Source organism: Rhagoletis zephyria, unplaced genomic scaffold, assembly GCF_001687245.7.
Source record: "Rhagoletis zephyria isolate East Lansing unplaced genomic scaffold, Rhagoletis_zephyria_1.1 Rzeph_scaffold_01463, whole genome shotgun sequence".
Classification (NCBI taxonomy): Eukaryota; Metazoa; Arthropoda; class Insecta; order Diptera; family Tephritidae; genus Rhagoletis; species Rhagoletis zephyria.
Window position 1 is genome coordinate 105,576 of NW_016158547.1, and position 16,251 is coordinate 121,826.

The 16,251-nt window shown below is 39.1% G+C and overlaps 1 protein-coding gene across 2 annotated transcripts in view; it reads right to left on the bottom strand.

Moving 5' to 3' along the window:
* LOC108364109 (arginine-glutamic acid dipeptide repeats protein) overlaps positions 1-15,164 on the bottom strand; it is a 36,761-nt gene extending 21,597 nt beyond the window's left edge. The window contains exons 1-6 of one of the 2 annotated variants that reach the window (XM_017617677.1): positions 15,082-15,164; positions 14,734-14,825; positions 14,031-14,678; positions 13,766-13,885; positions 12,402-13,672; positions 12,215-12,340 (exon numbers count right to left, since the gene is read on the bottom strand). In XM_017617677.1, coding sequence (XP_017473166.1) covers positions 12,215-12,340; positions 12,402-13,672; positions 13,766-13,885; positions 14,031-14,678; positions 14,734-14,825; positions 15,082-15,101 — 2,277 coding nt within the window. In that variant the 5' untranslated portion in view covers positions 15,102-15,164. Of the gene's footprint in view, positions 1-12,214; positions 12,341-12,401; positions 13,886-14,030; positions 14,679-14,733; positions 14,826-15,081 lie in introns of both variants that reach the window. The other variant, XM_017617676.1, reaches the window with a different exon arrangement.
* Between the last annotated feature and the right edge of the window lie 1,087 nt (positions 15,165-16,251).

The following is a 16,251-nucleotide window of genomic DNA, read 5'->3' on the forward strand; positions in this document are numbered from 1 at the left end:
CAAATACACGTTTATATAGCGAGCCGCTTGCTCCAAGCAGACACCCGCTTGCAGCCGCACCTACTGGTGAACAGACGCTGCAGACTTCAGTGAGCCCTTAAACCGAATAAGTCGGAGTGGCCCCACCGAAGCTCCCTCTCTTTCTGCCGTGACCCAAGGCTCCACTCGGATTGGTTACCGCATCTCGCACATGGGTTGCTCACGTTGCCCAGAGTGCGCGAACGAGGACGCAAGAGTCGGGATTGAGTATAGCCATGCAACTGTAACTGCATACCCAGCGCAACGACTATACCCCATTGTACATAAGTACTAATTGCACATAAAATTTCAAACCAGTATATCGTGTGCTTCAAAAGTTATGACATAATTAATTGTGCCCCTCTTAAAATTTAAAAAAAAAATCATTTGTTTTCATTATTTTTTTTTTAATTTAAACACCTATAATTCAAAAGTTATGCAGCAAATTGATCTAAATTTTTTTAAAGCTTCAAGTACACGTCTATGAATTGTGTTCAAAAGCAATCATCTTGTTATAGTTTATAACAATAAAAATAATGCTAAATAACACAAAGGTTACCTGATTTTTACATTTGCCCATATACACCCATGATTAAAACATAACAAGGTAAAACCATTGAGAGGCAGTCTGACGTTTGCCAACAATATAATTTTAAAATCAAAACCCAAACTCACACACACATTCTCATTTTCAATCTCAAACAACAACAATTGTGAACAATTTAATTTTTTTATTTTCAATTTTATATGATTTTAAAATGTTGGCAAACGTCAGAAAAAAATCATGGCCGACGAAATGAGAGAATGAATTTACCTTGTAATGTTTTTATCATGTATACACCTCTCCCACTTAAAACGAATTGGAGAACAGCTGTTTCGTTCAAAGTAGTATTCGAACAGCGCTACCGAAACTTCTTTAATTTAAGATTTCTTGCAACTGGTTTTAATATTGGAAAATAAAATATTAACTAATTTAATAATACATTTGAATGGATTAGAATCAAAAGGATCTAAGTAGTTCTGAAATTTTTTTGAGATAATTAAGGTTAAAGTTGATTACTCATTGTAAATTCTGGGTAAATGCATTTGAAATGATTCTTGCCTAAATGAATGTAGGTTAGTTAACTAATTTAAGTGAATGTTACTCTTTGTCACCACATGAACACTAAATTTAACTATACAAATATGGGTATAACTTATATTAGCCGTCATCGATTCGCCACTTCTCTGCTTGCTATGTTTGAGTTCCGGTCGCTTAACGAAAAATTTTGCATGTGAAAGCAACAACAAAGTTAGCTAGCACGGATAGACGATAGCGAGTTTGGTTGTACCTCATTGAGTTCGTTCGTTTCGCCACTTGCTACATCTAAAAGGGTAGCACCCTGATCGAAAAAAGCGTTTCCTAGTATATTCAGCGGCCTCGAAGGCCTATTATAAGATCTTACAAAACTTAAATTTCCTGAGGTATTTCGCGTGCGCGATGAGGTGCATGAATCAGCTAATATGCAGAATATGGTCAGATGAACGCATGCCCGACGACTGGAATTTAAGTGTGCTCTGCCCAATCCACAAGAAAGGTGACCCCGCCATACGCGCCAACTACCGCGGAATCAACCTTCTAAGCATAGGTTATAAGGTCTTATCGAGTGTGGCTTTAGGCCTGGAAAATCCACCATAGATCAGGTATTCACAATACGCCAAATCTTGGAAAAGACCCGCGAGAATAGGATCGACACACACCATCTATTTGTCGATTTCAAAGCCGCTTTCGACAGCACGAAGAGAAGTTGCCTTTATGCCGCGATGTCTGAATTTGGTATCCCCGCGAAACTAATACGGCTGTGTAAAATGACGTTGAGCAATACCACCAGCTCCGTCAGAATAGGGAAGGACCTCTCCGAGCCGTTTGATACCAAACGAGGTTTCAGACAAGGGGACTCCCTTTCGTGTGATTTCTTTAATCTTATGTTGGAGAAGATAATAAGAGCCGCAGAACTGAACCGCTCAGGCACAATACTTTATAAGAGCGTACAATTGCTGGCGTATGCCGACGACATCGATATTATCGGTAAAAACAAGGGCTACGTCTGTTCTGCCTTCTCGGGATTGGATAGAGAAGCAAAGCGAATGGGTCTGGTGGTGAACGAGGACAAAACGAAGTATCTCCTGTCAGCACACAAACAGTCAGAGCATACGCGTCTTGGCACCCACGTCACTGTTGACAGTTACAAGTTTGAAAAAGTAGACGACTTCGTTTATTTGGGAACCAGCATTAACACCAATAATAATGTCAGCCTTGAAATCCAACGGAGAATCACTCTTGCCAACAAGTGCTACTTTGGGCTGAGTAGGCAATTGAGAAGTAAAGTCCTCTCTCGTCGTACAAAGATCACACTCTATAAGTCACTCATCATGCCTGTGCTGGTGTATGGCGCGGAAGCATGGACAATGAAAGCATCTGATGAGGCGGCTCTTGGAGTTTTCGAGAGAAAGATTCTGCGAAAGATTTACGGACCTTTACGCGTTGGTGATGGCGAATATCGCAGACGATTTAACGATGAGCTGTATGAGCTTTACAACGATATAGACATAGTGCAGCGAATTAAAATTCAGCGGCTCCGCTGGCTTGGCCATGTCGTTCGAATGGACAGAAACGCTCCTGCTCTGAAAGTATTCAACGCGGGCCGCGATGCTGGTAACAGAGGAAGAGGAAGGCCTCCTCTGCGTTGGAAAGATCAGGTGGAGAAGGACTTGGCTTCCAATTGGCGTCAGTTAGCACAGAAGAGAAATGACTGGCGTGCTGTTTTGGACTCGGCCAAAATCGCTTAGGCGGTTACAGCGCCAATAAAGAAGAAGATTTCGCGTGCGCACGGATTGAGGGACGAGTAATTTTAAGGACTTGAGCGACCTCTAAATTTTACTTTTTTTTTTTATCAAGTTGTGTACTTCGATCTTTTAGCTAAAGAAACATAAATTTGCGTAAGCACTGAATAATATTAAAAAAAGGATTTCTTGGACCACTCTAGTGAGCAACCCATTTGCGAGATGCGGTAACCTATCCGAGTGGAGCCTTGGGTGACGGCAGAATGAGAGGGAGCTTCGGTAAGGCCACTCCGACTTATTCGGTTTAAGGGCTCACTGAAGTCTGCAGCGTCTGTTCACCAGTAGGTGCGCCTGCAAGCGGGTGTCTGTTTTGGAGCAAGCGGCTCGCTATATAAACGTGTATTTGGTTGCGAAACCACCCCGTCATAGCAATGGGTTGTGCGCTGGGTTTGGGACCCGCCGCGCGAAAACCCCTTCAAGTGAAGAAGCGAAACAATGCCTCGGATGAGACCCCTCTTATGATGGCGACCACGGCAAACGTTTAAAAGACTACGATTTGCTGGCATGCACCTGGAATATCCGGATCCTTAATGGGAAGGTGCCTCTGTCCGGCTGGTTGACGTCCTCGTAAGAATAACAGCTGACATCACCGCCATCCAAGAAATGCCTTGGACGGGGCAAGGCAAGCAATGCCTGGGGCCTTGCGACGAAAACTACAGCTGCCATGTAAAGGAGCGCAAATGCGGTTTTGGATTTGTGGTGGGAGAGAGACTCTGTCGCCGAGTACTGTCGTTCACTCCGGTGGACGAACGTCTAGCCAAATTTCGCATCGAAGCGAGATTCTTCTAATTGCGTTCAAACAGATAGACAGATGGACTTTGCTAAATCGACTCAGCTCGACGTTCTGATCATTTTGGCAAACATTTATGTGAGTCTATATCTTCTTCTTCTGGTACTTACAAATATTGGACCAAATTCATACCATTTCATGTTCATGAAAGGTATAAAAATGATGGAAAAATCGAACGCTCGCGACACGTACGTTCGCGACCGGTACTTAAGCTTATAAATAAAAAACTAATATACATAGATATTTCAACGCGCAATTAGTTAGGGGGAAGTACCTTTATTCCACTTTAATATAAAATTAATCGCTTTAACTAGAATATTCTGTTTCATTTCGCAGTTTCTTGCATTTTGCAGCTAAAAGCGACTTCCATTATTATTCGTACGTTCGCGACCGCAAAATGGAAATCGAAAGATCATCTTTTTTCCACCAAAAATATACCCAGCAAAATGTTATCGAAACAAAAAAATTTATGTTTTCCTTGTTTTTTGAACTTCAAAAGCGTACGAACGTACGGTTCGCGACCGTTGGAAATGGCCATATAAACATACTTTATTTTATGTCGTCCTGCTTTCCTGAAGTATGATGATGTTATAGATTCCTTTGCGGAACAGAAAGTTCGGAAAAACGAAATTTTATTAATAAGTATCTTGTCAAAATTAAATTGTTATTTCATTATAAATTTGCATGTACAGGGTGGCGCCGAATGAGCTATATGGTTTAAATGGTTTATAACTTTTTTATTTATGCGATTATTATATTTTTTTTTTAAATACAGTACATTATTGGGGAATTTTTTGCAATTAGCTTTGAAAAATGATATCCTGTAAGTGATGTCCATTTTCTGCTTCGCACATACGTGCTCTTTTTAGCATATTTTCCATAACTTTTCGCAGAATTTCGGGTGTAATGGCCATGATTTCATTTCGAATGTTGGTTTGGAGTTGGAGAATGGTTCTTGGTTTGTTAACGTACACTCTTTCTTTCAAATATCCCCAAAGAAAACTGTTAAAAAGAATTCAAACCATATAGCTCATTCGGCGCCACCCAGTATTATAACCAAAAATTTGAGTTTTTTGGCCGAAATTACGATTTTTTCAAGGTACAATGACGATTTTTCAGCAAAAGCATTCGGCAACGCTGCTGGCAGGTCATTTCCAGGCGTGGATCCCGTTGGCATAGAGTAAAATAAAAAAACTGTTATAAAGAATTCAAACCATATAGCTCATTCGGCGCCACCCAGTATATTCTTGTTCGTATGTATATGTATACCCTGCAAACCATGCTTTTAGAGCATACTGAGTGGTAGAGAAATGTTAAAAAATTCTTAAAGAAATCAATAAAGCAATGACATAGGTAATACTGGGATGTAAAGAACATTTTTCAGATTTTTTTAGAATTTGCTTCAAGAAATTGTACAGAAATTTCCTTACTAGTTCGTGTCCACTGCTTCATATGAATTTCTTTAAAGATTCGTAAAAAATCTGAACAAACTTCCGAAATAAATATTTTTGGAGCTTTGTTTGCAAGATATCGCAGTAGATAATTTCAGGAGTTAAAAGCCCTTCCAAAAGGCCTTCCACTCTACATTCCTTTTTCCTTTCTTTTTTGTGTGGAATGGCACAAATTGAAGGGCTTCTTCTTTCGCTACCCACGGAAGGCCTTCCAGAAGGGCTTTTATAGGACGTACTTAATAATAATCCCAACGGATTTTACCCTCCATTCCCGCCCATCCGCACGAGAGGCGCAGTCCGCAATTCTAATTTTTGCGCCGAGTCACGATAGGCAGGAGTTGGTTAAGTGTCAAGATCAAAAATTGTTCAGCAACAGAACTAAATTCATCAGCTGATTTTGTCTTTATGTTAATAACTCATTTATCGAGAGGAGAGTACCGCCTTCTTAGTACTGAAAAGCGGATCTGATATATCAAACGTGCTGGAATGAGAGTTAAAATCCTGGCATAAGCAACGGAGTGAGTCGTGCAATTCAAAATTAGTTTTACAAGGTTTCAGAAATAGGGGACAAAAGTGTCTTGATACCCGGGAGGGAACATTAAGGCTAACTTCACCCAGAAGAAGCGGACTTGTAATTGAGCCTGCCAGTAATTTAACTATAACAAGTAAGAAAGTCAATAGCCTATTTCCACCAACAGCTTAACTGCAGTTAAGAGCTCATTTAAGTACCACATATTTTAACATGTGATTGGCAATGTTTATTTCTTACTTTTTGTTTAATTCAAAAAGCTTATGACGTAAAAGTGAGTATTTTACATAGTATGAGTGTAAACCGATTTTTTTTTTTAAGTTGGCTTTCGAAAAATCAAAGCGAATATTTGGTTCGTATGCTTGGGTACCGCAATTTTGACCATCACTTATAACTTCGTAAGATATCTCCATAGCAGGGTGGAAGACATCTTCGGGCAAAACTAGTGGATCGCACTTATTTACAACGGACTTAGATGCATCATCAACATCGTTCCCACGACAGTCGGGTCTATGTAACCGGAACGACCCAGATTCATATTTGGCCAAGGACTGTCACTCCAGCAACACTCCCCAAAAACTCTTTGGGGAGCTTGTATGCTGCTACAACAACAACAACAACATCGTCAACATAAACAAGATCTAATACTTTACCAAACTTATTGTGAAGTACATTAATCTGAGTTAGACAGAGTTCAGCCATCTCCTCTAAAAATACGTTGTTGCACGCACTAGACGCGAAAGGTACGATGTATCATTGTCAATGACGTTCCATGATATGCTTGGTAAATTAAAATCACCCAACACAATCATTGAATCAGAGGGTTTAGTCAATAAATTAACTGATTTCAGTAAAGAGATGAGTCGTGAATACACGAATGTGTTAGATCGGGGAGGGATATAGCATAGAGCTAAGTAAAACACCCTTTTCCAACCTGTACACGAATGCATTTGAATTTTACTGAATAAATGGGTGGAAGACTAACTTCTTCATCTGGTATTGAAGAGTCTACAGCGAATAGTACGCCACCGCCGATTCTGTCCTCCCTATCTTGTCTATAGACATGATAATTATTTGGAAGGATCTCTGAATTGAAAATGTGAGGTTTCAGCCAAGTTTCAGTGAAAGAAAAAATATTATAATTACATTCAAGGCCTTTAAAGTATAAGTTCGTTAATTTAGTATTTAAGCCTCTTACATTTTTGTAATAAATACTTAAAGCAGATTTAATAATTAGTTTTTGGATTCCGTGTTATGACGGGGAATATTAGCTAATTCCTTTTATGGGCCTATATCCGAATTCACGAACGGAAGCTCCGGGGGCCAAAAAGAGCTACTAAGCAGCACATTAAAATTATCTAAATTTACGCAAATTTTAAATGAAGCAATATTTCTTTCGTATTTAAAATTAAATTTTCTGATGCTTAAGTCGACAGTTTTAATTTTTGATGAGATATAAAACTTTATATCGTCTTCGAAAGTCTCTAGAGACAAAGATTGACTGCTTTGGCGGAACCTCAACTAGTTTCCTTGTATCAGACTGGATTACCGGCGGAAGAGGGTTGAGTTACTGCGTTACTAGTTGAGGATAGGGAAGGCGGTGGAGGCTTTGAAGACGATGCCACCACTTTAATGGGGGAAGAGGAAGATACTTCAGGCTCGTTATTATTCGAAGCAGATTTCGTTACACGCAGCACATTTCAGATGGTAAATACCATCACAAAGCCAGCACGATAAGTAGCGTTCGGAATCGCTTTTAATGTGTCAAGTATCAAGATCGCACTTCATATTGAAAGATTTAACAACACTTGTTAATAAAAAGACAAACAAAAAAATTATAACAATTTAGGAGCTGATGTAAATAGCTTTAAATAAATGAAGCGAACAGTTTGAGTATCACTGTGATTGTGACACTTAATAAACGCAACGCAAACAGCTGTGACAAGAAGTAAACAAAAATAGTAAAACAAATGTGGAAAAATAAAACGATTTCAGTTAACTACAAAGGATACAACAACAATGATAGCAACAAATGACTCGGCAAGATTAGAATGTATGCTAGTGAAATTTAATTAAATTTAGTTTAATATAAAACAGAATAACTTTCACTTAGCTTCATTTATTTCACACTAAGATGCTCAAAGCACTTTTTATCACAACTTTAACTCAGAATTAGGACAATAAACTTAGCAAATAGAAAGTCAAAATCAGAGCACAATATAAGTATAACCTCACAGCTTGACGTTTGCTTCAGAAGGCCTTTTGGAGGAGTTCTTTTAAAGTTGCTTCTTTAATTTATAAAAATCATACATCTTTGAAGTATTTGCCTAAGGTTTATATCAAATATGTGTTATTGCAACTTAAAATGTTTATTGAAATTCATTTGCAATGCTAAATAATATAAATTTATGCATTCGCGTAAATTGTAAATGGCGTAAATTGTAGAAGGCATGCAAGGAAACACTTTTTTCATCCCTTGTTGGGTAGGCCTCTTAGAATGGCTTTACTTAAGAAGGTCTACCTAAATTATCTTCTGGATGTATTTACGTGTATATGTATGTATACTTATACTCGGATATGTAATAAAGCTGATAAAACGGTGCTACAAAAAAGTCATGAAATACACCCGAAACAAAACCTAGTGTAGGTTGTAGGTATGTTCAAATACAACATGAAAATAGGTCCCGTATAGTTCCTGAACCCTCAATTTTTCTATACAAAAAAAAAACGTTACTTTCGTACTTGATGCACTTATCTATTAATAGCTTGACTATTTATAGACCTTTAAAACGATGTATAACAATATATTGTTAGACTTAGCTTGTTGCGAGTTTTCATCTGTTAAATTTTAATGAGCCCTATTTTTCTTAATTTTTTCAACTTTGATCATCGGTAATTTCAAAAATTTCTATTAAAGTTGCCAAATATGTGGTATTTATTTAAAAGAACATTTATTTTCGAATAGATTGATACCTCGCCTAATGGAATTGCATACAAATTTTCGACCTTAAGCAATTTATGCAAAAATGCGGCATTGAATTTATTTGTGTGTGTACAGGACGTGCAGATTTTGTGAGCAGTGTGGTTAAGGAGTTCATCAATATTTACTCAAAATTTATATACACAATGGCTCTCAAGGAAAATTTATTTTTCATAAAATTTTAAGAAAATGGGCGTGGGACCGCCCAATTATATTGAATGAACGGTAAGAGGAAGAGTTATGTACGTCACTTACAGAACTGTACGATGGTTTTGTAGCCCGTACATTTTAGAATAATAATGCGCAAGTTTAAAGTAACTAGTACATATGCCGAATTTCGACTAGGCATTGAAATTACCGAAAATCTATGCCATTCAAAATATGCTGTTTCGAAACTTTAAGCGACAGTTCTCGATGAAATAAAAAATGAATATGCGAATTTCTATTAGCGGCCGCTTTTAAACTTTTTCTTTATTCGTTCCCTCTTAAAAACTTAGCTGCTTACAAAGTTGTTCTTCTTTTTATACTATATACGTATGGCTTGATTTTACCGCTAGACATGCACGTACATAAAAATGTTAGATATATAGTACACATATGTACTTAAGCACATATGTAGGTACGCTAAGTACATAAATGAAACGAACAGAAATAAGAAAATACATATGAATTTAAAGAATATAAAACCTTCACTGCTCGGCTGAACTTAATGTCGGTGACAATGCCATCTGGAAATGAACTTAATGACTACTTTTTTTAGTGGAATGACACGATTACTTTTTATTGCCCGACTTTCGTCATTTGCCATTTTGGCAATTTAATGCCTAGTTGAAATCCAGCATTACCGTTGATTTTTAGCGCGACAGTCAGCAAAAAAAAACTTGCCATAAATCAATGTTATCTACTTCAAACTTGCAATTTGCGGGTTACAAAACTGCAGACCAAGAACTTTTTTTCGCCAGTTTAATATGTGAAATTCTATTAGGACATTCGATGCTGCACACCAAAATTTTTCTAAAGATTCTGATAAAAAAAATTTGCAATTTTTTTACGAAGTTTAAAAATTGGACTTACATGGATTTTGTGGCAAAGATAATAGAAACGCCCATTTGGACTAGTTAATGGACCGTCTGCCATTCCACGCTACTAGAAGATATAGAGGCTTCCTCTCTCCCACAGAGGCTCAAACGGTGGTCGGCAAATTATCTGAGTGGTCGACCCTCGTCGGTAATGTTTAGAGACAAATCGAGTAGAAAAATAAAACAGGGGGTTCCACAGGGTGGTGTCCTTTCCCCGCTACTGATTAACTTTTACATTTCAAAGCTCCCTCAACCACCAGAGGGAGTCTCGATTGTCTCTTACGCCGACGATTGCTCGATCAAGGCGACTGGGAATGGAATTGATGACCTGTGTTCGAAAGTAAACGGGTATCTGTCCGAACTTTCTCACTTCTTCACTGCAAAGTGTCTAGCCCTCTCCCCTACGAAATCCTCTGCGACCCTGTTCACAACCTGGACGAAGGAGGTCAGGCTACCGCTGGAAATTCCCGTCGATGACACACCAATTCCGACGGTGAATAATCCCAAAATACTCGGAGTAACATTCGACAGCCTGCTCTCCTTCTCTGCGCACGCAACCGCTATTGTCAATAAAGTACAGAGCCGCAACAAGGTCCTCAAGTCGCTAGCCGGCAGTACTTGGGGCAAAGACAAAGAAACGTTGCTGGCAACATACAAGGCAATAGGCCGGCCGGTTTTGAACTACGCAGCGCCAGTGTGGTCGCCAGGGACTAGTAGGACGCAGTGGACGAAGCTACAGACTGTACAGAACACCGCACTCAGGACAGCGACAGGATGCCTCTTGATGTCGCCTGAACACCACCTGCACGGCGAGGCGCAAATGCTCCCTGTAAAGGAGCATAATATAATGCTCTGCAAGCAGTTTCTGATCGGGAGCCACAGAAGTGGCCACCCAAACAGACATCTGCTTGCAGAGGAGCCCTCGCCTAGGCACGTCAGGAGGCATCTATATGAACTGACGGACGAAGTCCAGAGGTTCATCAAGCAACCTCTGGACCCGTCAGCTTACCGACTGGTCCTGAACGGCATTTACAGGGAGTCAGTCTCGAGTTATGTAGACTCTAAACCTGTGAATGCCGTTCTAGGCACACCACCACCGGACATAGACGAGACGGATCTTCATCTGCCTCGGGAGACACGAACAACAATAGCCCAACTTCGCTCTGGCTACTGCAGCAGGTTAAACTCCTACCTAAGTAGATTGAATGAGGATGTGCCAAATGAGTGTCCGGCATGCGGAGAGACCCCACATGACTCGAAACATCTCTTCGCATGCCCGGAAAACCCGACAACTCTAACGGCTTTGTCCTTGTGGACCGACCCGATAGAGGCTGCACGCTTCCTAGGGCTGCCGTTAGTGGAACTTGACGACAACGACTGAGATATCAACCGATCTGGGCGGGGTTGTTGTAGCCGCTACAACCGTATGTATAATCTGCATACAAATGAGTAATTTAAACATTTCAAACATATTTTTCAGAATTTTTATACAAATTTTAGGTATGCACTTTTATAGCCCGCAAATTACCGTTGAGTTTTGAATTTTTTTTTTGCCGGAATTGCGAGATTTTTCAAATAAAAATGCGAAAAATCAAATACTAAAAAATCAACGGCTACATGAAACTTACACTTCATCATACTAAAATTTAATGGCCTATAAGACTGCATTTTTCTAAAAATTTCTTAAGAATAAGTTTGAAATTTTGGTGAAAATTTGTTGAATTTTTATAATTTTTGTACAATGTTTGAATTAAGCATGTATATGCAGTTTATTATATAATGAGCTAGAGTTTTATTAAAAATTTTAAGTAAACAAGAGGTATAGCCAAAACTGCTTAACCCGTCTATTCCCATTTGCAGGGTTCTGCATTATTCTTATATTTCTTCCACTTATTCATTACATATTGTTTTCTTCTTAATTTGATGGTTACTTTTCATTATGTAGATGACTTTCATTTCTAGATGATCTACCCCCGAAAATACATACCTATCTACATTGTTATCCTCCCTAAACCAACTATTATTTTGATACATAAATTTATCTATAATATATTCCATATCATGTTTTGCCAATTGTATTTACCATTTAGACACATCATTTACGATTTTGTCATCGTTAGCTGAACTTCTGATATGAACAACACTCAAAACATCGAATTCCACAAAAGCTTGCGATAAAAGTGAAAAATTTCACAGCTGACTTGCAACTGCAATTGCAAGAAAATTATATACTTTCCATTGTTTTGTTAAGTTGTTAACAGAGGTAAAATAGAAAAAATCGTTTTCCGTGAGCTGAAAAATTTTTAAGAGGTGTCACCTACAGATGGTACTGGGAATTCAAGTTAAATAAATATTTCTGCCCACCAGGGTAAACTTTCTCATAACCATTAAATGAACAAAAGAAAAATAGTTAAAACTTCTTAAAATGTGGGGTCCCTTTTTACTTTTACGCCACTGTATGTATAAGGCCATTGAAAAACTAACCTCGTATTGCTTTTCCTCTGCTGCACGCCTTCGCTTTAATTCTTTATCCTTGAGAATCTTTTCACGTAACGCCTTTTGTTTCTCAATTTCTAATCGATAAGCACGCGTTTCTTCATCTTCTTCAGCCTTTAAAGTAAGTTATTGTTATAGTTAAATATATTCAAGATATTACGAAAATAAAACATACGTCTAAACGATCACGTTCACCACCACGACGAAAGCTTCCTCCAGCACGAGGTAATGGAGATAAACTACGCCTACGTTTGCCGTAACTTCCACTTCTTTTATCATAGTTGCGATCTCGGCTATCTCCACGACGGAAGCGATTTCCCCGTTGTCCTAGGTTACTATTTCCGCTTCCTCCTCCAGTACGTTCTCGATCAATTGGTATACGCTCTCGTTCCCTCTCCCGATCACGATCTCTTTCCCGTTCTAATCGATCCCGTTCTCGGTCACGATCGCGATCTCGTTCACGGTCGCGATCACGTTCTCGATCTCGGTCGAAGTGCAAACCGGACCCGCCGGTACCAACGCCACCCCGTTTATTTGGTGGCGTAAAACTTCTCTCTCGTGAATGCGTTCGCGATCGACTGCGGCTGCGACTACGTCTCAAGGTAAGAGGTGAACGTTCATGTCGACGTTTTTCAATATGCTCTCGATTTTTATTAATAAACTCTTCTTGTTGACGAAGAAGCTCATCGTCACTCTGCAAGTGTGAAACATGGCTGCTAATTGTTGACATAAACTGTGTCTCTTTTATAAACTTATTTGTAGCTGCTTGGACACCACCTTTGAAATTTGGGTTGATAAGAACTTTACTTGGGCGCAATGTGGCGGATGGTATAGAGCCACTGCCGTTCCCTCCCGCCAATTGCGATGGCAGCGCACCCGTGTTTGGATGAACACCGCCTTGTGGCAATTGTAGTGGAGCCTGTGGAGGCTGCAGAGATTGTGGTTGCGGCGGTCTGTGCGCTGAGTTATTCAAGAAATTCGGTGCTAAGCTTTGCGGGGGTAAATTTGACAATGGTGGCCGTGGCAAACGCATATTAGGGCATAATGCCATAGGTCCGCCACTTGGGACTAGGCCTGAATTATTTCCACCTGCCATTGGTCCGCCACTGAGTTCAGGACGAAAAATTGCTCGTGGTGGATGCGACATATGCCCGAAATTTTGATTGAAGGGCACTCCATTGCCTGTATTGTAATCATGTTGGACCTGGGGATACATACTTCCTTGATTCGGATGTCGGAAACTCATTGGTCCACCAATACGAAAACCGGTATATGGATGCCGAGGACGATGAGAAATGGGTGGGTTCATGGGATCGTGTTGATGAAGGGGAAGTGGGGCATTAGGGTTTTGTGACTGTGGTCCCATGGTTGAGGAATTTGCAGGTGGGCCATGTGTAGTGTTATGTGGTGCATATGGTAAGGGTTGTTGTTGTAACGGGAATTGACCTGGAATGATGGCGGATGTTGTATGGGTTAGTGTTGTAGATATGACACTGGTTCTCGCTGCGGGAAACCCGTGCGTCGTCAATAGGAAATTACCGTGAGATGGAGGATAACGGAGAAGCGGTCTTTGACCATGGTACGATCCACGTAGTGAATGGGGTCGCAGAAGTGGATTTCCACCGCGTTTACTATGAAGAAAACGAGAATGATGTTTCTCTGAAAATACAATATTCCAATGTCAACGTACATTGAGTTCAATTGTGTTAAATGCAAAACATTTGGTGTAAGCTATATATTATCATTGTAGGTAATTACTTGGCACATGATTTTCCGAATTTTTTACAAATCAGTAGATATTTACCTGCTGTTTCATTAATAACTGCATCGAAATCTCTTTCATTAGTTGTTTTTATATTCGTACGTGCTTCACGTTCATCCTCGATATCCTCTCTGGGATCAGAAAAGTCACTGGCGCTTAGGTGAGCAACACTAACGCTCTCTTGTGAACTCTGCAGAAAAGAAGAGTCTGTCATATTACCAGTGCTGCAACTTATAACTGATGAGTGATCCACTTCAGCTTCTTTGCTACTGCTTGAGGTTACTTCATCATTATTTGTTATGGTTTGCGACTGAGCCTGCGTTGAAAAAGGATTTACCGCTGGTAATGAATCTCTGGGAACCTGTGATTGGGTAGGTTCTTTGAATTCAGCAACTCGTATAGCAGAGCTTCCGCTGGTAGAGACATCATCGATTACATCACCTTGTTTTAATGAATTCGGATACGAAATTGGCGCTGCTGTAGAAGTAACCTCGGTTGCATCTGCAGATGCTAATTTGTGGGTTTTTTTGTTAACATTACTGCCGCCAACACAAGATATCGTTTGTTGTGCGTTGACTTGGTTAGAACCAATTTGTCTCACTTCTTTTTCTTGTATGCGTTCATTAACCCACTGTTCTGCCTCGGCTTTTATTTGCTGTTTTACCTCTTTGGTTACATCTTTTTCCAATTCTACATTATTAAAGTAATTAGATTTTTAAATCTATATGAAAATGTTACAACTTACCATCGTCTGACAAAAGTAATTCATCTTCATCAGCTCCATAAAAAGCTTGATCATCAATATCATCACCCAATTCGTAATTTAGCAAGTCGTCGCTGAAAGAGGTGAAAAAAAAAATATTAGAAATGAGACTGCCAGACCCTTCTGCGGCTGCCATTTCAATATGGCGAAAATCAACCCCCCAGAGTGAACGCATTTTAAAATACATTTTCGACATATTGCCTCCACTAAACTCTATATATTACATTATACATTTACACCAGAATAGTTGAGTTGCATTTTTATTATAAAATATTCCAAAGTTTTCAATATATTATATTTACAAATCTAATTGAAGGAAAATCCACTTACTTCAAATTCATGTCAGACATTTTGATAATTGTACAACCACGCACACACACTTTTTGCTTTTGGACACTGACAACCAGAGTGACAACAGTAGTCATTGGTGTTTTTGACGTTTATACTTCTTTTCCCTACAGTTAGACAGAGATATCTATAGAGTTTGGCATGGCTGGTACACAGGATTGCCAAGGTACCGAATTTGTAAATATTGTAACAGAATGTTTACAAATACATAATTGCCCATTTCGATTAAATCGTACTGCCCGTCTCCGCCGGATAAAGTTTATGGCGCATATTCATAGTCATATTTAGTACTCAACTAAGGGCCGGTTACTCAATGCCTGGTTAACACTAATCTCTGGTTAAACATCTTTATCGACGTTACCGACTCCCTGTTATATGAATGGAGTCGAATACGTCGATAACAATGTTTAACCGGACATTAGTATTAACCAGACATTGAGCAACCGCCCTAAGTCGAAACTATTCTAAGTCACAACTAAAGCTATTCATAGTCGCCTTATAGGCTGTTTTTGCTCACGCGTAAAAGCATATTTAGCGCATTTAGCTCTAAATGCTACTCTAAATGTACATTTATCCATACAAAATTCGTCACCTAAATGCAACTAAATGCAACTACATTTTTGCATTAAGAATCTAAATGCTAAAAGCAACCCTGTGATCTTCCAAAATTTCCACGATTCGAACATGGTTTAAAGAGAAAAAGTGGCAACATTGCTTTTTCGAGTATACAGTTGCTAGCTGCGTTTCAGTGATCGCCGATCGAGATTTCTTTTATTTTGCATTACATATTTGGATAAAGAAAAGTTAAGCAAATTCAACATCGATTTGATACTGATAGAAATCTGGATCAATTTGTGATCAACTCTGTTTGGTTTGTTTCCTAATTAAGTGAGGAAATTTTAATTGAATGCACCGACAAATAAATATATACACAAACAAATGTTCGGTTATGGTTAAAACAATTCAAGTTTTTGTATTGAATTTTTGGTTTAAAATTTATTTTTTCCTTTTCAGTAGGGTTTTTGCACATTATCTTCTGCGTGAGAATTGATCGTAATATATACGCATCTAAATAAGAGACTGGAACACGGCTGTTTGTCAAAAGCATACGATTTCGAACTCGCGTAAATGTACATTTGCTAAATGCTATAG